Source organism: Emys orbicularis, chromosome 23 (assembly GCF_028017835.1).
Source record: "Emys orbicularis isolate rEmyOrb1 chromosome 23, rEmyOrb1.hap1, whole genome shotgun sequence".
Lineage (NCBI taxonomy): Eukaryota > Metazoa > Chordata > Testudines > Emydidae > Emys > Emys orbicularis.
The window spans coordinates 19,099,869-19,123,239 of NC_088705.1; the positions used below are offsets into that span (position 1 = coordinate 19,099,869).

General features: G+C 45.2%; 1 protein-coding gene across 2 annotated transcripts in view; it reads right to left on the minus strand.

Annotated features, from left to right (window-relative positions):
- EYA3 (EYA transcriptional coactivator and phosphatase 3) overlaps positions 1–23,371 on the minus strand; it is a 146,684-nt gene that overhangs the window by 36,686 nt on the left and 86,627 nt on the right. Inside the window, exons 6-9 of one of the 2 annotated variants that reach the window (XM_065421596.1) lie at positions 18,556–18,698; positions 10,484–10,621; positions 3,156–3,241; positions 1,613–1,796 (exon numbers count right to left, since the gene is read on the minus strand). In XM_065421596.1, the coding sequence (XP_065277668.1) occupies positions 1,613–1,796; positions 3,156–3,241; positions 10,484–10,621; positions 18,556–18,698 (551 nt within the window). The remainder of the gene's footprint in view (positions 1–1,612; positions 1,797–3,155; positions 3,242–10,483; positions 10,622–18,555; positions 18,699–23,371) is intronic. The other variant, XM_065421595.1, reaches the window with a different exon arrangement.

A 23,371-nucleotide genomic window follows, 5' to 3' on the forward strand; every position in this document is an offset into this window, starting at 1 on the left:
TCCCCCATTTCCAAGGTGTTCGCATCCCCCTTACTCCCATACCAAGGTCCCCTATTCTTTTCCCCACTGGGATTTTCTGCTATCCCCTTCTTCCCCTCATGTCAGGGGCGCTGTGCATGCCCCCATTCTTCTCACCCCCAACCACGGCTCTGTATGACCCCCCACCTTTATTCATCATTATTATTTCTCTTCTTTCTGTCTGGGAGTAAAGTAATTCAGGGTGTTAACACATTACACTCTATTGGGAGGGTGGGCAGAGATTATATGCAGGGTACTGTTATGCTGGAAGATACTCATCGGTGTAATCTGCCAGTTCTTTAATCTACAGCCAATTGCACAGGTACATGAAGCTGTGGCTGTGCTAAACACACTAAACACATGGTAATGGCTCCATGTATCCCCCATTTTCCCCTTCCTGGTTTTCCAATTTCCCCCCAACACAACAGGGTGCACACTGATACCTAGAACATTTGCTGAAATTTGGAATTAATTGGACAAGGCATTCAGAAGTTATCCTGTGACAGACAGGCAGGCAAATACCATCAAATTGAGTGTAAGGCCTCAAGCTCAGCCCATAAATAGAAGTGCAAAGTGAGTGTTTCTTTTTCCCTCAGGATCTCTCCTCATAACCTTCCCAGACCCTAACTTTCACCAGCTCATCCTACCATAGCCAAGGGAAGTGGTCATCACGGGGAAGTTGGGTCTATCAGAGTAGAGAGGGGCAAAACATCTGCTAATTTAGAAAAGAAAATGTCAGCTCCCCTTCCTCTGCAGAGCCTGGTTTAACTTTCATTTCCCTTCCCTGAAGGGCCTTAGAAACAACTGATGGGATGGCTCTGGGTATCGCTAAGAGCTAGAGGAACTGTGTGAAACTTGATCCACTCGGAAAGGAGTCTTTACTTAGCGCATGTTTGTTTCCCCTCACTGGAAGAAGAAAGTTGCTTCAGAAGCACTGTGAAACAAACAGATGTCACCATGGGGGAACAGGCAACAAGCAGAGATGCCTTCATCAGTGCCAGTTAATATGACAAAGGGGATTGGAGGAAGGAAAGGGAAGAATTTCATGAGGAATGCTGGGAAAAAACTTGTTCTCATGCAGGTGACTTTCAGAGCTAAGGAATCCCAGATGCTTTGCACACCAGTGAGTTAGATGCCCGCAGTGTAGTGACACAGCTGCACTAGCTCATACATGAGAGCATGTTATTGAGAGAGGGAATGTTGGCCATTCCCCCAAAATTATCTTTAACTTTTATTTGAAGTGTTCCAAGGGATCTTTAATTCCCACCTGACAGCAGCCACCAGAGACAGGCAGAAGTTTAACGCAGATGACATCTATAACCATATGACCTCCGCAGTCTTCCACATCATACTGAAGGGTGTGTAGTGGGAGCACAGGATGCAGAATGGGTCAGGAAACCAGATATTTTAGGCCCAAAGGAGAAACAAAATGGCAAAAATCCTTCCCTGAAAATGGACGGAATATGCGCTGCACACATCAACACACAACGATGCCCCTCATTACACTTCTGAATTGCACTCCCTGCTAGGCCCGCCAGCGTGCTGTATAACAGAGGGGGTCTGAAATCCACCCTACTAAAGCTGCAGCACTTACCAGATAAATGTCTATGCGCCGTCCGTGTAGGCACCATGGCATTTGCTTTTTCAATTGGATATGTGGTGGTTGCTAACATGGTACTCTCCATGCTGCTGTCTGCTTGCGCTATAACCCCGAAGCCAGAACTTGGGTAGCATGGCTGGTACTGGCTTTGGCCAAGAATTGTGTAGGTAGGATATTCCTATTCAAAGAAAGGATCACATAAGGTAGGAAAAGGCTGTTCCTCAGAAAACACTGAAAACCAAATGGGCTGCTGGGCTAGAATGCCTTTGGGACAGAGAAGCGCCAGCAAAAGTTCAGGCTCTCTCTGCTTTGGCCCCCAGCACCGTGAGAGCGCTCTACGGCAGAAAGAGCTGGTCCCCAAGGGGGAAAGAGCAAGTAGGCAGACAGGATCGCCCACTCCAGACTTACGGAGGGAGAAGAAACAGTGTTGCCTGCTAATGAATGGTTTTTAAATTCCAACTATATCAGAAGGGTTCTCCCTCTCTGCTCACCATCTTGTCAGACTCTTTGGATGCATCCCCTTCCCCTTTCCTTGCTGAGGGAGACTGAGAAGGGTTTAAAAAGCTGTGTGACTATATTCTTCACTGTAGAATTCTACACTTGAAAATTAGGTTGGCATAACTACGTCGATCAGGGCTGTTCAAAATCCACCCCCCTAAGCAGCGAAGTTCAGTTGACCTAAGTCACTGTGTAGACAGAAGAATTCTTCCATTGACCTAGCTACTCCCGCTCGTGGAGGTGGATTCCCTACACTACCAGAAGACCTCCTCTCAGTGGTGTAGGTAGCGTCTACGCTGAAGCGCTCCAGCTGTGCTGTTGTAGTGTTATAAGTGTAGATAAGCCCTACGCTAATCATAGTTATGCTACTTACACTTCTGTAGTGCCTGCCACACGGGGATCTCCAAGTGCTTTATGGTTACTGACCCTCACTTCTCTCTAAATTGACAGGGTGGGAAACTGAGGTACAAGGAAGTGAAGTGACTTGCTCAAGGTCCCAAAGGAAATCTGTGGTGGTCAGGAGAATCACAGAATCATAGAATATTAGGGCTAGAAGGGACCTCAGGAAGTCATCTAGTCCAACCCCCCGCTCAAAGCAGGACCAATCCCCAGACAGATTTTTGCCCCAGATCCCTAAGTTGTCCCCTCAAGGATTGAACTCACAGCCCTGGGTTTAGCAGGCCAATGCTCAAACCACTGAGCTATCTCAGCTATCTACTGACTCCCAGCCCTGTACTTTAACCACAGAAGTAATTCTCCACACACAGTGAACTTGCTCTCTGTAAATCCAGTGCCCAACAACAGAATTTTGAATTTACTTCATGCCCCAGCTAGGTGTCCACATTGGCAAGAAAATGCTGCAGTGAACAAGCTCTGGGGACCATTTAAAGTGGTTACAAATATTTAGCCTTAAAATACTCAGGTACTTTAAAAAAAATGAACAAACAGTTACACTCCAATTACTGTGATGTCAGAATATTTGAAAACAAAAGCTACACCAGATGTGCCCGAGAGAAGAAAAGCTAGCAAGATGTTTTACCTGGTGCGAGATGCTGGCTACAGCTGGTGTTGAAATATTGACAACAGTCGAGGACGTGGAGACTGGGCTAGCATTGGTAGTTGATGCTGTAAAAAACCAAATAAAATCAAAGAATGACCATATGTTAATATATTTTAATAATGTAAAAGGGAGAAGACCTATTGTAACTGTGAAGCAGTCACATTTCTAGCCCTAACTACACTAACTAATAGCTTAAACAGAGTTTGCCAGGACAGTAGGGATGGAGCGTAATGTTTTAAAACTATGTTTTTATAATGTGCTATATAACACTTTTCATAAGGCCTTGCCCCCTCCATTCCTGCCACGCAAATAGTGCTAATTAGGTTAATGTGATGTGTTTTTCTATTAATTTGTATTTCAAATTTTGGGACAACAAAGACCAGAACACAAGATGTATTTGTCTGTATTTGTTACAACAGATAAAAACAAATAAATCAATACTAACAGTAAGAGATCTGAATAGCATTTAAATTAGTTCTGATAACATTTTTATCCAACGTTGTGGATGAAGCCTTAAAATATTTGATCCCGCTGAATTCAACAACTTCAGGAAATACTAAAACCCATTTAAATCATTACATATAAAGCTACTTCATACTGAGAAACTGTTGGTATTTAACCTTTGAAATCCATGTGAAATTACAAGTATTTTCTGGAACAGGTCCCTTGAGATCACTGTTGACAGCAGCTCTGTGAGACAGACCATGCACTTACAGATACAATTTTACTAGTACAAATATTTTGAGATGCTTAGCAACCCGGTCTATAGAAGGGTTGCATTTTCAGCCAATTTTAGTTCACCTGAATCCCTGGAGGCCCTCTGTGCCTCCCTTTGGGGAGGGATGTAAATTAGCAGCATTTATGGTTTTCAAGTAGCAGAATAGTCAGATTAGACTGCGGCCTGCTTTGGGTCTCAGGAGGCCGAAACACAAAATGACAAGTCCAGTGAAATCCAAGTGTACACATTAGGTGCAATCAGAGAATGCCATTATGCCTCCGTCATGCCTGCCCAAACTCCATAAAAACAAAGGTTCTGGTAGCACAGACTGTAAAGAAATCTTTGTGGAAACTGCACAGTATCACCCATCTTATCTCCTGCCATAAAAAAAATAATCATTTTCTACAGATACCACCTGTGGAGGAATCTCAGCACGAGACTGAAAAACAACCCAGGCTCTTCAATGGTTTGGTGTTTTCCCATCCTTGAGGGAGGCAGCGGAAGGGAAGAGCTCACACCAGGCCCTTCCTGGTCTTCGCATGCTGCCTCCTGGTGAGTCTAGATGCTGCCCTTTGAGGATTCCAGTCAGTTCCTTCAATTTAGTAGGAGTTGAAGCTCCCGAAAAGAAAAACTGATTCAAGATGTGCCTTAGAGAAAAAGGAAAACCCCGGTGCAAGAAAAAAATACCCAAGAAAGGCAACCTTCCCTCAGAGAGGTGAGAGAGAGAACCCTCCAAGATGGCATCTCAAGAAACGCAGAATGACAGTGAGGTAATTCTCTCTTCTCTAAAGACACCATTGGTGCAGGAATGCCACCCTGAAGAGGAAGCCCCACAGAAAGAGGAGTTTAGCACATTTAGAAGACGCCCTTTCTCAAAACAACACACACAGCACAGCTGTCTGGAAACTCTCCTCACCAACCCAGAAGCAGAACTCTGCAATGGATCCTGTGGAAGCCTCAGAGGAATTTCATCACCTTGGGATCCCTGCACCCAGACAGAAGCGTTAGCAAGGAAAGGGGAACATGGAGAACAACTGCACAAGGTGATGTGTTCTTGGAGAAAGAGAACCAACTATTTATTGTGAGCCCCACTTGGGTGGAATCTCTCAATGGGAAACATCTAGTGCCCTGCCTCCGCTCCACCCACACTGGCAGACCCATTGGCCCCTTGCAGAATCCATTAAGACCTACAGAAACTCCTTTGAAAAGTCTGTGGGGAGGAAAATCTGATTCCTGCTCCCAGTATGGAACTAGGAGAAGCCTGAGAGCCCACAGAGCGGGGGAGGGAGGGAATGGTTGGGGAAGCTGGTCAGGAAGCCAGGTAACCAGGACACCTGTAGGATCCTCTGGGGAAACCTGCAAAGCTTAAGAGCTCTGTAGGGCTACAGGAGTCACTAGGGTCAAAGTGAGGTGAAGTCCTTGTGCTGCTGCTGTGCCCCCACTGTTCAGGGGTACCCACGGTGGCAAATTGTAAATCCCCCACCTTTGTGAACAGTACAGAATGGTTTTGTAACACGAAGCATAACAGGATTTTCCATCTTTATCTCAAGCCCCAGGACTTGCCCTTGCCTACCCCTTGGGATCAAAGAAGCATCTCAGATTTGAGCAAGGAATTGTCTATGGCCACAGGCCACACACACACTTTCCAAAGTTGAAATAAAAGATTTTTGAGGAGTTAGAGGGGAGGCCAAGATCAGGCTTACAATGGAAAGCAAGTCTCAGCCTTAACCAGGGACAGGAGGCTGCTGCTCCATTAAAATGGATCAAAGAAACTATAGAAAGGAAAAAAACATATTGGGATTCTGGTAGCAACACAGACATGCTTCCTCTTGTTACCCAACACCCTGAGGATATCGCCTTGTCATGGCCCACCTGTTTACACATTGTAATGTACCAGGTCTTTAACAGGGTTATATTAAACTGTGTCAGCAATGCTCTTTCAGCAACCGCCTGACACAGGTTACCCTGAGGGTCAACAATTCTTCTGTGTGTGAGTGCCACAAATACACCAACATCGTTCTGCCCTTCTGACATGCCAAAAGGAACTATCCCCAGGTCCCATGTTTAAATGGAGTCACAGAGGTTTGTGTCTTCCTTCTGTTACCCCACCCCCAGTTTTCTTTACTTCTCCCTCCTGTTTCCAGATTGCTTCTCCAGACCCTGCATCTTCACCGCCCCCCTCACTGCTCCATTCACCCCAGAATGCTCTACTTCAACCATCCTAAAATGCCCTATCCTGCTCTGCTTCACATGCTAATAACAGAGAGCAAAGCAAAGCAGAAGTGGAATTGACAAATTTTGTAAGTTTGACTTGGCTGCTTTGCTCCTACATGGAGTGGAGCAGTGAGGGAGGGAAGGAACAGCGGTTCCTTCCACATCTGACCAGAGTGGTTTGTGCCCCCTCTGGCATGCAGGGTGGGAGTTGCGGGTTCCCGGGTGTATACATTAGCAAAATTAGCTCAAAGAAAATCATCTGCTTTTCAGCTCCAGGGGGAGCTTTTATGTTCATCTGAGTACACTACCCAAGTTTGCTAAGTCAGTAAGTGCACCTGGACATTCACCAGAGTCCTGAGCCATGGCATTACTTAGGCAGAAGTCTGAAGACCAAAACATGCAGAACTTGGACTAAAATACATATCAACTGGGCCAATAATACAGCATAACCACATACCACTGAATACATATTCTCCTGTAATTTCTGTCAGGTTTTTAGGGTTTGTTTTAAAGAGCATTTATTCTGAATAATTATGCTTAAGTAACATTAAGACTCTAGCTGCCACCTAATCTCCCTTAGCCCCTTTGACTCTGAAGTCAAACAAACAAACAGTCTGTTCTACTAAAGTGCTTTTCCACTCCTCCAGCTCTGCCCTTGATCCTTTCCATTTTGGATTCTGCTCTTTCCACTACATTAATGGCCTCCCCAGGATCACCACTACTGGCTTTCTAATAGCTACATCTACAGGGATCTCCCTTGCCCTCATCTTTCTTGCTTTCTGTTACTTTTGACACAGCTGATCATGTTCTCTTCCAATCTCATCTCTTCTGTGTGTCAGAGATCTCCGGCATCTCCTCTTACCTTGCTGACTGCATCCTATTTTGCAGCATGTCCTTTAATGGGAAGGAGCAGCTCTCTCTTGGTGTCCCAAATAGTTCTAGGTTTCAGAGTGGTAGCCGTGTTAGTCTGTTTCAGCAAAAACAACGAGGAGTCCTTGTGGCACCTTAGAGACTAACCCATTTATTTGGGCATAAGCTTTCGTTCTGTTCTCAATATCCACCTCTTCTCCTCTCCCAGTGTCTTCTTGAATACTTTCAATATCTTCTTGGATACTTTCAACTACCACCTCTATGGTGAGGTTACCAAATCTACCACATTCACTCCAAAAACTGACCTGATCTTTCCTCCTAACCCCACCATTCCATCTCCCTTCCTTTTCTGTCTACACTGACAACTTCTCCCTCCCTCTCTTCCAAGCTCATATCTCAGTGCTCCCTCCTCCTCCCAGCATCCAGTGCCTTGCTAAATCCTAAAGTTTTTCTTCCTACTATCCCCCAAATTCACCCTCCCCTCACTGTCCCCAAGGCAAAGACCTCTCTCATCTTTCCCTTTAACCATCTCCCGCCTGGCCAAATGCCGCTGCTAAATTTGCATCTCCCCTGCTCAGACCACACCAGCCTTTTCATTCAGACTTCCTGTCATCATCAACAAGCCCTACCTAAGCTTGCCCCTGGTTACATCTAGCATGGCCACTCACACATCCACAGAACACCAGACATTCCAGTACTTCTGGGAATGATGTGGGCCGAACCCCACTTGTGTGATCTCGCACGCACCATGCCACATGATGGACACCATTTTGAAAAGCGTGCTGCTGCACCCCCATGCAGCAAGGTTATGCCAGAGGGCAGGGGGCTCTTCAAAATGGCATCCCCCATCCAATACCTGGTGAAACCACATCCAGTTTGGTCTCTGTACCGGACGGGGGACAATCCTTAGAAAAGCAGGACTGTCCGGCTTAAAACTAGATGGAGAGCCTGCCTAGCTACATCCCAACTCACTCCTCTCTTCCTTCCCTGTCCTCTTGCCAGCCTATCTCCTTTTGCCCCCTCTGGCTTTGCCCTCTTTATCATGCTGCCCTAAATCCAGAACATTCTCCCTCTCCTCATCAAGTGCTTTCTCTCTCTTTCAGCCTCACCTCTTAATCTCCTCCCACAACTCCAGTCACCATGGATGAAGTTACCATCCTTCATGTCATTCAGGCCCATCCCTGCAGGTTATCTTCAACCCGGCCCTCTTTCTAGAGACGTATGACCAGGCAGTGCCTAAACCCTGCCAATTTTTCCTGAGTAACATCCTTTCCTCTCCATCCACAACTCCCATCCAGATTCCCATCACCTTGTGTCTTGACTGCTGTACCCTCCTCTTTTCCAGCCTGGACAAATCCCATCTTGCCCCATTTGTATCCATTCAAAGTGCTGCTGCAGAGATCATTTTCCTAGCTCATAGCTTCGAGCACATCACCCCTCTCTCCGCATCCCTCCACTGGGTCCCCGTTCTCCACTGCACCAAACACAAACTATTGTCTTCACTTCCAAGGCCCTTCAAGCCCTACCCCCACCCATCTATTCTCTGTCACCCGATGGTGATGCTGCTCTGCCCACGATATTGCCCTTCAGTGCCTACTGGTTAACCTTTCAAACGCACCTTTGGGCTGTCCCCCCGCTGCCTCTAACACTTGGGAGGAGCTGCCTGGAACCATCAGCAAAGCACCTCAGTATCTTCCTTCCAATCCCTCCTGAAAACCCCCTGATGCCTACAATGGTTAGGCAGGTCGTGATCACTGCCCATCATGGTGAGCAGTGCTGTATGATTGTTTCTTGGTTCTCCCCCATCTGTCTCCCCCATCTATCCACCTGTTCTCTCATCTGAGACTTCAATTAGAAGTTCTTTGGAACAGAGACTATCTTTTTGTTATACATGTACCGTGTCTACCACAATGGGGTCATAATCATTGACTGAGGCTCCTAGGTGCTACTACAATACAAATAAATAATCCCTCCTTCCTTCTCCTCACTACTAATCCCCGCTTCTCTTTCTCCTGAATTGCCGTCCCATGTCTTGTCTTTCTGTCTCATTCTGATGGTGGTGATGTGGGGTATGACAGAAGTAAGGAATAGCTCTTATCAGAGCTTGCAAAACTCTCTCTAGAAAATGTAATTATCTCTATATGATGAGACGATAATAGTGACAGTGAGAGCTGGACAATTCAAAGGGAAGACTGACACTTTCCAGAAAGCATAATTATGCTCTGAAAGGCGGTTCCATTCAAATGATAACATGGGGCTCCAAATTTATACTCTCACTGCGTATCAAATGCGTACAGTTTGTAAGTGAAGAACCTCAAACTCCAAGGATCTGAGGGTCAAGTTGGATTTCTTCTACCTCTCACATCACCCCTGGTGAGCCTGTATTCTGCAATTGGAACTTAGATGGCAATTCTAGTGATGGTGCAGGACGCAGGACAGCATCCAGCAACCTCTTACATATCGTCTTATTTGTATGGCAATTTCCAAAGAAGTGAAAATTTATTTTTGTCAGCAAAGCTACACGCAGAGCAGCTTCACTGAAAGGTGCCTTTTCTAGATAGACAGTCACTTTTCCAATTTTAACTCACAACAAATCGATGTTTCCAGCGGTCCCTTCTAACCCTATGATGGGAAATGAGTTCAGGATAAATGCATCCTTGGCCTTTCCTGATCACAATGCAGTGAGCTGAGAAAGCATCAGCCTTAATGATGCACTTCATCAGCTGTACAATTTAAGTCATGTTAAAGCCCACACAAATGAGAAACTAGCACTTCTTGAAATTCCTTTCTGAAAAGACATTTCTAGGAGGTTCTCAAAAATCCGAGAAATTTGTCAAAGGATGAATTTTCACCGGAAAACACATTTTCACTAGTAAAATGGCAAAAATCAAACCTGAAACAAGTAACTTTGCATACATTTTTTTCAACTAAGCAGCACTTTTACTTCCCAATATTAAAATGAGAGTCCCTGGCAGGGGGTGGGCGGGTGGATATTTGTATCCAGCTCCAGTGTCTACAGCTTCACTTTCTAGCTGACCTTGTATAGTGAAGCAAGCACACACACTGGTACCCAGTGCAGACCATCTCTGCCACCCTAGCTAGCACACAGAAAAGAACACCCTTTGCCTCAAGAAGCAACACATGAATCTTAGTGCAACTCATGCCCAGGACTGCTAAGGAACAGCTTGAGCTACAAGAGCATTCTGAGGAGCGGCATGCAAGTGAACAACATTCAATCTCCTCTTTCCCACCCCGCCTTTGTTCTTCACCCTGTTAGGATTCATCAGCATGGCATAAGCCGGCTGGGTGCAGGCAGAGCTCTATATAGAGTACAAACCACACACACACACAACACACAGGGTCTGGAGCGTACAAGAGAAAAATATGGCTTGCAAGGCACAGAGAAGCATGCACAAACCAAGAGCAAACATGCTGGCCTCTTTATTTGTGGTATCTGGACACGAATAGGTGGAGAGAGATGTAGATAAAAACCATGCCAAGTTACCTTGAATAGGATAAGAATAATGTGCTGGGCAGGACTGGCTTGTGGTTAACCCTGTAGTGCAGGTAAGAACATTGTGCTGACTTGGAGATGGAGTCTGAATTAAACCACTTTCAGGTTTCATACCTGGCCACAGTGCACCTGAATCAGATAAATTGGACCAGTTACAAACAAATACGCTGGGACCAAACAGAATGCTTACTACCCGAGAACAGTTTGTCTGCTTGTTACCAAAGTAAATGACTGACAAAGTCACATATAAAAAAAAACAATATTGCTTTTATTTTGCAATAGCAAATTCCTGATTCTCGGGTTGGATTTGAGCTGCTGAGATAAAGCTAGCTGAAAAAGAAAAGCTTAGAGACCAGCAAGAGTAGTTTCTAAACCTTTCAATGGAAAATTCTTTGACCCAACAATAGGAGCTATTGCAATGCTGGCACCAAGGAGCCACTCATCACTCTCTGGGACTTGGACTGCTACAAAGTGTTCTCAGTAGCCCAGACTGCTACTCAGTGAGATAATGATCCAGAACTCGTTTAGTCAATGGCAGTCCTTCCATTGGCTTCAATGGACACTGGGTGGCATTAAAGGGGAATTCAACTTCCTATCTAGTACTTAAAAAAAAAAAAAAAAAGAAGAAGAATTAAAAGTAGTGTCAGATCCTACGCCTGACCCTGAATCTCCTGCCGATTCATGTAGTTTTACAATTACACTTAATTTTTTTAAAATAAATAGTCATTTCCCTTGTTTCTGTGCAAAAACTGACAAATGGGGGAAATGACTGACTGCCTTCAGGGGAAAACAGTGAAATTGACTGTATAGGCAGGGCTCACAAATGCACAAAGTAAACAAACTGCAAACAGGAGAATAAGTTTTTCCTCAAATCTCTTACAGGTATTGCTTAAGATCACTAAAAAGAACAGGAGTACTTGTGGCACCTTAGCGACTAACAAATTTAGTTGAGCATAAGCTTTCGTGGCCTACAGCCCACTTCTTCGGATGCATAGAATGGAACATATATTGAGGAGATATATATACATACAGAGAACATGAAAAGGTGGGAGTAGCCATACCAACTGTAAGAGGCCAATCAATTGAGATGAGCTATCATCAGCAGGAGAGAGAAAAAAACCTTTGAAGTGATAATCGAGATACAGACTAACACGGCTGCTACTCTGAAACCTGTCCTTAAGATCACTGGAATTGTAACAATAGTGGCACACATATAGCAGTATGACCTCTCAATGCACATGTCCCTTTAAGGTTCTGCCTACTGCACTCAGGTGGGAACTGAATCAGCACGAACAGCATCTCAACAAGGCAGCCTAGTCAGGAGCAGGGTTCTGCAGACCTCCTAAGCTCCTGATTTCAGCTGCTTTCTGAACTAACTCCAACATCAGCAATAACAAAAAAATTGGAAACGGCAGAAGTGCTAAATGACTTTTTTGTTTCAGTTTTCACCAAAAAGGTTAGTAGCAACTGGATATCTAACACAAAGAATACCAGTGAAAATGAGGTAGGATCAGAGGCTAAAATAGGGAAAGAACAAGTTAAAAATTACTTAAAACAAGTTAGATGTATTCAAGTCACCAAGGTCTGATGAAATACATCCTAGAATACTCAAGGAACTGACTGAGGAGCTATTTAAGCCACTAGCAATTATTTTTGAAAAGTCATGGAAGACAGAAGAGATTCCAAGAGACTGGAAAAGGGCAAGTATAGTGCCCACCTATAAAAAAAGGGAATAAGGACAACCCAGGAAATTACAGATCAGTCAGCTTAACTTCAGTACTCGGAAAGATAATGGAGCAAATAATTAAGCAATCAATTTGCAAATATCTAGAAGATAATAAGGTGATAAGTAACAGCACGGATTTGCATAAGGGCCAAGGGGCTGAGATAGAACTGCTAAAGAGACTCTTCATTTTCTGACAGCCTCTTCCCCATTTTAACTGGGAAATCTTACAAGTAGGATTACTTTTGTTTGTTTGTATTTAATTTCCAAGTTCCTTCTTTTACTTTTAAGTAGAAGAGGACAGAGGAAAGCAAAACAGTCTCATTTGTCTGGCTCAAGGGCAGCTACCAGCTTCTAGACATTTCCTTTACCTTTAAAAAAAAAAAAATCCTTCCTGTGCCAATGTTGGTGTATAGGGCAGAAGCCAGCTTCTTCCATTCCTCTGTCATTTGCTGCTGCTTCCATTTGTTCTGTGGTGTTGAGATAAACTATTCGGCCGTCCCTGCTAAGGGTTCTTCTTAAGGTTTCTTTTAGGCACCCTCATTTCCTCACACCAGTTGGTTTCCGCTTGACAGCTTCATGTGGGAGTCTGTGTGTTGGAGTACTGCAGAAAGAGATCTGGGGGTCATCGTGGATCACAAGCTAAATATGAGTGAACAGTGAAACACGGTTGCAAAAAAAAAAAAAAAAAAAAAAAACCATCATTCTGGGATGTATTAGCAGGAGTGTTATAAGCAAGAAATTAGAAGCAATTCTTCCACTCTACTCCATGCTGATTAGGTGTCAACAGAAGTATTGTGTCCAGTTCTGAGCGCCACATTTCAGGAAAGATGTGGACAAATTGGAGAAAGTCCAGAGAAGAGCAATAAAAATGATTAAAGGTCTAAAAACATGACCTATGAGGGAAGACTGAAACAATTGAGTTTGTTTAGTCGGGAGAAGAGAAGACTGAAAGGGGACATGATAACAGTTTTCAAGAACATAAAAGGTTGTTACAAGAAGGACGGAGAAAAATTGTTCTCTTTAACCTCTGAGGATAGGACAAGAAGTGATGGGCTTAAATTGCAGCAAGGGCAGTTTAGGTTGGACATTAGGAAAATCTTCCTAACTGTCAAAGGGGTTAAGCACTGGAATAAATTGCCTAGGGAGGTTGCAAAATCTCCACCATTGGAGATTTTTAAGAGCAGGTTAGACAAACACCTGTCCTACAATTCTAGGATTCTACATGCCCCAAATATATCCAGCGTTTCCTTCTGATTCTGGTGGAAACAAGCTGCTGGCTGGTGATTCTCGGATCTTTTAACTGGTGAAGAAGTCTTTCCAATCAATGTCCAGAATCTTTCATAGGCACTTATTTTTGAAGGTGTCTAATTTTCTGTCTAATGTCTTAATAGACCTCCAGCTCTCGCAGCCGTATTTTAGCACCAAAATTATGTCTGAATTGAAAATTCAGAGTTTTGTTCTGGTGATGTATATATTTGATTTCCATACGTTGTTGAGTTTAATAAATGCTGTGGATGCCTTTCCTACCCTTGATGTCATTTCCTTCTTGAGGTCTCCATTGGCTAACATGGCGATTCCCAGGTAGATGAACTGTTCTACTTTCTTGATATTTCTGCCTTTTAATGTGATGTTAATGATTGCTGTCTGGGTTTCAAGGATGTTTGTTTTAGCATAACTAATTTTGAGCCCTGCTTGGTCTGCTTTTTTTGCCAAGTCGTCTGTCTCTGTTTGTAACTTTTCAGGGGATGTTGTTCAGTAGCACATTATCATTAAAGTCTAGTTCTTCTAGGCATTTGCCACCTATCCATGGTATACCGGTATTTGTGTTGCTAATACACTTCTTCATTATCCAGTATATGGTGATGCCAAACAAGAGCGCAGATAAAATGCAGCCCTGTTTCACACCACTGTCCACACTGAACCACTCTGTTGCTCGGTTGTTCATCCTTACAGACTACTTCACTACTTTGTATGTGGCCTTAATGAATTTACGTAATGCTGATGGAAATTGCACAGTGATGTGTATCCATGAGAAGCCCATGACAGAACCTTCACAGCTCAGCTGGGTTTGAGTTATCACAGTGAAAGAAACTAGTTTTTAAAAGTAGGAAGTAGTGTATTTTTCCCAATTTGATATACCATATATACTCATTCATTAGCCCGTTCGTTTATAAGCCGACCCCCCCAAAAATGGATAGGTAAAAATAGCAAAAACTGTATGACCCTTTCATAAGCCGCCCCTATATTTCAGGGGTTGGAAAACTTTGGCTCCCAGCCCGTCAGGGTAAGCCGCTGGCGGGTCGGCACATTTTGTTTACTTGGAGTGTCTGCAGGCATGAAGCACCTCATCTCCCTGTGGCCACGGTTCGCCGTTCCCAGCCAATGGGAACTGTGGGAAGTGGCGCGGCATGCCAGGTAAGCACCCTGCCGCGTCCACAAGTTCGGCCGATCGCGGCTCCCACTGGCCACGGTTCGCCGCTCCAGGCCAATGGGGGTGGCGGGAAGTGGCGCGGGCCGAGAGATGTGCTGGCCGCCGCTTCCTGCCGCCCCCATTGGCCTGGAGCGGCGAACCGCGGTCAGTGGGAGCTACAATCAGCTGAACCTGCGGATCCAGCAGATAAACAAACTGGCCCGGCCTGCCAGGGTGCTTACCCTGGCGGGCCGTGAGACAAAGGTTGCCAATTCCTGTATTAGATATTCAATTCAATGATTCCATAGAGTTTAAAATCATCAAATTTTGGTGTAGACCCGTTTATAAGCCGACCCCCGCTCTTTGATGCGTCACTTTTTTACCAAAAATATTCGGCTTATGAACGAGTATATATGGTAATTCAAAGATGGCTGAACACAACTGGCTCAAATTTGCTGAAGAAAACTCTTCATTTTTGGGCTGAGACCAAACATGAAAAGAGGGGTTCACTTTACTGCAGTTCTGTAACCATATGGGAACCAATCCTGTCTGTGTTCTGTGCACATCCAAAATTCCTGCTGAATGACCTGCCCTGGGAGCGAGTTACCAGTGACCCAGGGCTGCGGCGGCAGGAGGGTGCAGTTGGGGGGAGGGGGAGAGCCCAGGGCTGGGGTGGGGGGCAGCCAAAAAATTTTTTGCTTGGGGCAGCAAAAAACCTAGAGCCGGCCCTGCCCATTCATTCAGGCACATCTGCCCCTGTTCCCACACCCCACATCCCCATGTGGCTCTGCAGCCTTCCTCTCCCATCCCCATGAGGCCCTGCACCCCCACTCCCATTCAGTCTCTGGCTCAATGCTGTCACCCCACTAGCTCCTGAGCTCACACCCCAGTCTATCCAGCTCACTCGCCATTCTGAACACCAGTCTGTGACACTCTTCGCCCCCCCCCACCGCAACCCTGTGTGCCCCACTTTGTTTGTCGTAACCAGGCTCCACGGGCAGGGTGCTGTGATGAACTTCTACTCCTGGGGGAATTCTGTGCCACTGCGCACAATTTCCGCCCCCCAGAAAATACATTCGGCCTGAGAAGTGCTGCAGTTCTGCCTTTTGCCCACCAGAGGCCGCTGTGGTGCCAGAACAGCCAGCAGCATGAATGCAGCCAGTTGCTGGCTGTTCTGGCACCACAGCAGCCTCTGGTGGGCAAAAGGCAGAACTGCAGCACTTCTCAGGCAGAATGTATTTTCTGTGGAAAAAAAATTCTGCAGCCAGACATGAATTCTGCATGTGCACAGTAGTGCAGAATTCCCCCAGAAGCATTAATGGCAATGGGAGCTGCAGGGCTCTTAGTGCTTTGGGAAATCAGACCAATTCTTTAGATGCCTAAATATGGACTTCGACACTAAATCTACGTGCTGTTGTTTAAAATCTTGGCCTAAACACTTTCACAAAAACAAACACAAAAAACCCCCAACCAAATTCACACACTGTTAGGATAATCAATGAAACACATGTAGGAAGACAAGAGAACACACAGAGCAATACATATTCTTCATGTTTACAGTAAATGAACTATCAGTGTGCAGGTCATCTATGGTAGCAACTGAATGAACCTCTAAACAAATGCTCAGATTAACAGAAAACTATATGTGAATCTGAAACAACGTCCTGAAATCACAGACCGGATACACAGCAAGGCAGACACACATGCACTCAAGACCATAGTCTGGGAAGTCTGCAGAGGCAGACTGACATTTTTGTTTCATTTTGCTCAATACAGCCTGATTGTTCTATGTATTCCTACAGCGAACAGAGTGTTCATGAACAGTACATGTGAGTGAAGACCTAGCTATCAAGAGAGCTGCAGCACAGTAAGTTTCTCTGTGCTGACCCCCGCTTCGCCCCATGGGTGAAATGGGAATTCACTCCACCACCCACACGGATCTCAGGATCTAGCAAGATGGATGCCAAGGGGGGCAAATGCAATGTAGGTACCCACTAGGGACTCTGCTGACACCACCAATTCAGTTGACCTCTTTCCATGAACGTCCCCGAAATGGTAATAAATCTCGGTCATTACTGACACAGTCTGGGCTGAAAGTGATGAAGCAGCAAGTCCTCAAAGTCACCCAATTCCCCCCACTCTCCAAAGAGCCAGAATTTCTAACAGCCACTCCTACACACATACATCCCCAAAGTCTCCTAGTTCTATAGCTTTCATCCAGCTAGTGTCATGAATCTGTCACTGGAGGTTTTTAAGAACAGGTTAGACACACATTTGTCAGGGATGAGCTAGATAATACTTAGTCCTGCCTGAGTGCAGGGGGCTAGACTAGATGACCTCTTGGGATCCCTTCTAGTCCTACGATTCTATGATTCTATCAAAGGGCAAATTTCTCAACACTAGTGCAGAAAAGAAGGTGGTCTGGAGGATTCAGACCCTCAATATATAAGTGATTAGATGAGGAATCATTCCCACTAATATCAGCTTTTTTTTTTTTTACATGCATATCTTGACCCAAGAAACACCATCATTCTCCAATTTCACAAATGAGATAACAGAGTTTGCACCATTTCAGCAGGCAGAGCTGGGGATAGGACCCAGGTCTCTAATAAAACTGAGCCAAGTCTCTTCCACTTTGCGAATCTTTTAGAAGCAACATGGCAAATTAGACAGTGTTGCCAACTCTTCCAGGTTTACAGTGAGAGAGGCAGCTTTGGCCCCTACTGTAGGAGCTCTTGTGAGAGGAAGAGCATGTTACTCTCTGTCGACTAGCCCATACAAGGAACATGACATACACACATTTCAGTGGGCTACACAAGTATTGTAAGACAGCAGTGAGATGCTAGGCATCAGGATTGGTTAAACAGCATAGTCAAATGTAATGATGCAACTCTTGGGGTCATCTGTGGGGACTGATCCCTGGACCGTGGATATAAAATCATGAGCCACTACCACTTAAGCTGACGAACTAGATCTCTTCAAATGGACGCAGCTGCAGAGTACTATGTGGTCCAGCTGCTAACGGGTGATAAAGCCATGTTTTCATGTAAGTTACAGAAGCAAACTGCCACCCACACACTAGAGAGGAGGCAGGGGGGTTCAAAAATCAGGATTGAGTTTTGTTTCTCTCATTACTTTTGCGACACTCTTACGATTTCTTGGGGTCTGACTCATAATTTTTTAATTTTGGGGGTTCGCAATATTAGAAAATGAGAAAATCCAAAGGAAAATTCAGTGATACAATCACTCATGACACCCTGAAATGGCTAATGCAGAACTTAAATGTTACTGCAATGTAACCATCTGTTTCAGTGGCTTAATACATAACAGGAGCTATGGAGCTAAATATTATTATTAGCTGAGTAATCTCAAAGACAGTGTAACAGGCAATCTACGTGCAGTGAAATGCGAGGTGAGGCAACAGGTCTTTTAATACTAGCCAATAGGCCAGTACTAATGTACCAGCAAAAAGGAAAGAAAGATGATACCTAGTGGAGAGATGTTAGATAGGGCAACACTGGAGAGGTGCTTTGTCCCATTTCACCTGGTACATAAATCAGCACTGAAGCAGTCAAGTAATAATTTGAGAAAACTGTGATCCTCAAGTATCAAACATCCCTGCAGTCAGCTTGCCAGTCCACCAGAATTAACTGTGAGTACATCAGATTTTTTTACAAGATCTATTTATCACATCCGCACTACAGAGACAATGCACTTTAAACCTGAACAGCTGTCAACTAAATACACTATTCCCTCATTTCCAACTGTTCTATTATTGACAGCCACGCCTGCGGTCTCTTCTGTAAATTCTTCTCTCTAACACGTCTGGGAAGTTTGCTGGAAAAGCAATGGGCATGGGAAGTACAATTATATACATTGTTTGAAGAGACAATTTAAAACTTGACAACTTTTCTGTTGACTCCTTACCAAAAGGAGGTAGTCCGTAGGTCTGGGTTGTCTGAGGGTAGATGGCATAGGGCTGAGTCTGCTGTAGCGCTTGGTACTGAGTCTGACCAGGATAAGGGGTCATCGTTTCTGATATAGGTACAGAAAGGATATGTGCATATGGCCTATAAAAAAGAATTAAAATGTTCATATTCTGCAGCTCTCATCATGCACATCCTGAAAGGGCGCTTTAGAAACATGTGCTAATTATAAATACAGGGACATGTACTTTTTAAGGAACTTAGGAGGATAATATAGCAGCTGACAGAAGCTCCTGGGTCTGATTTTCCGCCATGCCAAGCATCCACATCTCCAAATGAAGTCTTAGAGAGCTGTGGGTACTCAGCACCTCAAGGAAGTCAGGATGCTTTCCCACAGTTTTTAATAGTTTCAGAAGAGTCGAAGTGAGTTAGTAGCAAGCTCCACTGGTTTCAGTAGGATTTGAGCACAGAGTTCCCGTAGAAATCCCAGCCAGCATCATTAATATCAATTAATCAAAGGGATACACTGTTACAAATGTTTAATGGTTAAAAAAGTAAAAAATATTCCAAGTTAATGAAAGCCATCCCATCTGCTTGGCAACAAAGCAATGCCTTAGAATTTGTCCATACTACAATTTGTAAGTGTTTTGACACGTTAATACACGACTGCAGTATGAGGTTATGAGGTATCTAGAAATTATTGTGCAATGGGAGAAAATACTAAAATCTACAAGTATAGAAGAAGGCTGGGACATCCTAAGATGAAAATCAAGGTGATGGCAATTTGTCTTAAAACAAGATAAAGAACAAGCAGATGACAATGTGGCTTGAAGCGCTGAGCTGAGGTTTAAAAAACTGTACTGAAGTGACAGAGCAGGGAGCAACTGAATAAGAATACACAATCAATAAAGGCATTCCAGCATCTCAGTGAAGGGCACAGAATCTGGACAGAATACATGATAGGGAAAGAAAACAGCAGAATGAGCTAATAAGGCTAACAATAAGAGAAGGATTTTATAATAAGGATCAAGGAAAAATAAACTAGCATGAAAGTAAGGCCACTAATAAATTAGGAGGGTGAAATAGCAGTAACACCTCTTAAATGGCTTACTGAATGGTTTTTTAAAATCTAGTTTCATCAAGAAAAATAAAAGAGAGATTTGGACAGTTAGGAAGTAATGAAGACCTAATATTAATAAGAACCAGGCAAGGGAACACTTAGGATTTCTGTGAGATCCATTTCTCTACTTTCCGGATTAAAACGCATCCTACATTTGTAAGCTTACCAAACCATTATTTATGAAAAGTTATGGAGTACTGGGGAGGTACCAGAGGATGGTGGGCAGGGTGGAGAAGGCAGTATCAATCCTCAAAAAAGGAAAGACAAGTGATCCTAGAAATGACCAACAGGAAACTCTACATTCAACCCCTAATAAAATGGAACTTAATATGTAAAGTAAATGGTAAACATCTAGGCTGGGGTTTTCAAAGGAGGCTAAAAGGGCCCCAAGTCCCAGTGACTAGGATCAGAATACCTCGCTCCCTTTTGAGAAAATATCAAACAATGTACGAAGAGTACACTGGAGATGTAACACATCTGATTATTCCCATTTCCTTTACATTTGATGCTGACAGCTCCTTTTCCCAGGTATGCAACTGCTTAGATGTCATCAATGCCTAAATAAAGAGGAGACAGTTGAAGCTAAATATTTGTGAGATAGAAGGCATGATGATGGGTAGAGGGAAATAGCTATAGGAAGTAGCAAACACCATAACATCTTCCATCAAGGGCATCTATTCTCCAATCATCAAGATAATATGCAGCGTAGTGCCCAGAACCCCTGACTGAGATCAGGGCCCATTGTGCTAGGTGCTGTACATGTATACAGTAAGAAACAGTTGCTGCCTTGAAGAGTTTCCAATCTTAGACCCAGCCTTACAAACTCATGCAAATGGTTAATTTTACATAAGTGAAACCACTAATTTCAGCAAAATTTCTCACACGGCTAAAGTCAAGCAGGTACATGTTTACAGGACATGGGGCTAAACCAACAAGACATACACCAGGTAGAAGAAAGGGAGTATTATCCCCATTTCACAGATGGAGAACTGAGGCAAAGAGAAACTGAGTGACTTGCCAAGGGTCACACAGGAAATCTGTGGCAGAGCGAGGAACTGAACTCAGATCTTCTGAGTCTCAGAGGGGCCTTCCTAGATACCTCACTGCTACCAGAAATCCAGGTAACCACAGCTGGTAAAGATATCTTTTTTCATCTGTGGTAAATCAGATGGATGAGGACCTGGCATTGTGACCTGTGCACTGACAACCTTCGGGCTAGATACTACAATGCACTGCCACCTGGGAATGAAGGCACAAGACTGAAAAGGCTCGTTATGGTTCAGAAGGCAACACTTTGCCTGCCCATCAACATAAACTGCCAGGTTTCCTACTTTTGACCCTCACACCTGTCCTCCTTATTTTTTTCTGTTGTCCTGCGTAATTATTTGAGTCCTGGGCTCAGTGGATCCTCGCCATAGGCTGGGGGAGAGTCCTTTAGCTGTAGGCGGGCTTGCGCCTGCCCACCTCCTGGAAACCAATAGGAGGACCCTCTTGCGGCGTGGAGCTGCTACTACTGGGGCCAGAGCACCCTCTTCAGCTTCGTCTGGGCCAGATTCCCTCCCCACCCCCCACTACCTCACCGGCTGGTGCTCTCGCTGGCGGCTGTTGCTCCTTGGGGAGGGGGAGTGAAGACCCCGACACTGCTTTGCTACCACCTGTGGGGTCCCTCCTGGCTGTCTGCTAGTTGCTGCTGCTGTTGTCTGGAAGCCTGCTGCTGCCTTGGGGAGGAAGAGGAGGACCTTTGCTGCGGGGAGAGCATGCAGGACCACTGCAGGACACTGTGGAGGAGGCTTACTGCAGGACTGAGCGATTTTTTCCAGCTTTGCTCTTGTGGTGGTGGTAGCTACTGTTGCTGTGGGGTGCAAGGGGAGCGGCGTGAAGCCCTCCCCCTGGTCCATCTGCCCTTCCCTCCCATCACCACCACCACTGCTGCTGCCCCCTCCACCACCCCCCACCTACCACCTGGACCTGTTCCTCATCCCTCCGCTCAGCCACTTGCCTCCCCCTTTTTCCCCACCATTTGGGACTGCAGCAGCAGCAAACAAGGACAGCGTTGTGCAAGGGCACGTGGGCACAAATGCCTTTCCCCTCCCTTTAGACTTGCCCTCCCCTCCTCTGCTGCTTTCAGCTGGTGGACCTCCCTCACCCTCTGCTTTGCCCATCGGCCTTCCCGCAGCAGTTTGCCCCCTTGCTGCCCATATTTGCCCCCATGCCCTCCCGCTCAGGTCTCATAGCAGTTTTTCTGTTTGTTTGCCTGTACCGCTCCAGTCCCTGGAAATTTGCCAGTTTGCCTGCCCCACCCTGGCCCTTGCAGTTAGCCCCTGCAGTTTTCCTGCCCCGGCCTGCTTCCAGCCCGTTCCTTTCTCCACTGCCCTCCCTCCCCCACCATCCAGTCCCCTCGCTAAGTAAGCCCATGTCTCACCCCTATGCACTTGTACCCCTTCCCCTTTTATGTTGAGCCCCTTCGTTCACTGCACCTCCCCAATGATATTATAGTCCTTCCCTTTCCCAGGGCAGCCAGAGGCACCGGTATTTCCAACACATGTTGGTAATCGCGCCCCTCCCCTGCCTTGATTGGTGTCCCCAAGCTCCCCGCCCCCCGTGGCGCCCTCCTCCCCTGCTTGCAGCCTATTGGGGAGGAGTAGTTGGCCTTTCCACCCCTTCCCCTCCTTTTCCCCCCTCCTTCTGGTGTGCATCTCTGTCCCTTCTGAGAATGGTGGGGGAAATAGCAGGTGAGCCCCCTGCCCAGGTTGACCCTGCTGCCTCCCCTCAGCCTGCTCCCCCATCCATCCCAAAAATAAACTGCCAGGAACATATCTACCCAGTGTTCCAGACACAGCCCCCAAACACCCGGTCAAACTCAGAGCCCCAGTCCTGTTCACAGCCCTTAACCAAGTGAGCCTCACCTACCTTACTCCAGAGCCCTACCATGACAATTTCGCTCCTCAGGGAGGACAGAACTGTCAGTAACTAGGGTCAAGAATTATTCAGGGTGCTAAAAGGAGCAGAACTAGAAGCAATAGAATAAAATTAAGAGAAGGAACAATAAAGATGAATACGAGAGGACACATCCAGTTACTGTGACTGTGAAACAGTCTCCAAAGGGAAGTGGGGGAAGCTCATTCACTTGGAATATTTAAGACTAGAGAAAACAAAGCACTGGAGACAACAGGGAATCCTTCTGCACTCATCTACGTGAATTAGATCATAGGTACAATTTTCAAAAGGACATAAAAGTGACATGGGAGCCTAAATCCCACTGGAAGTCAGTGGGGCTTTGGCTCCTAGATCAGTTAGATGCGTTTGGAAATTTTACCCCTTTCCTTTCTCTCTCTCCGGTGTGTCTGATTTTATACATAAGGAAACTATTTCATTTTCACTCATGTCCAGTTTGTTCATTCACTGAATACCTTGGGCTTGAGTCTAGAATACCTTATATTCTCAGTCATTACCAAGTGACATGATACCTTAGCAATCACTAAAGGCCCAATCCAACTCCCACTGAAACCAATGGCAGTCTTTCCATTGGCTTCACCATGTGCTGGACTGGGTCACATATGCAGCAATGCCAATTTGTTGTCTATAAAAATACCATTCTGCAATGTTAAAGGTTCTGCTAAATGCAGGTTGAGATGGGAGGAGGGGAAGGTTAACAAAAGAATGGACATAGTGGGTCAGACCAATGTTCCATCTAGCC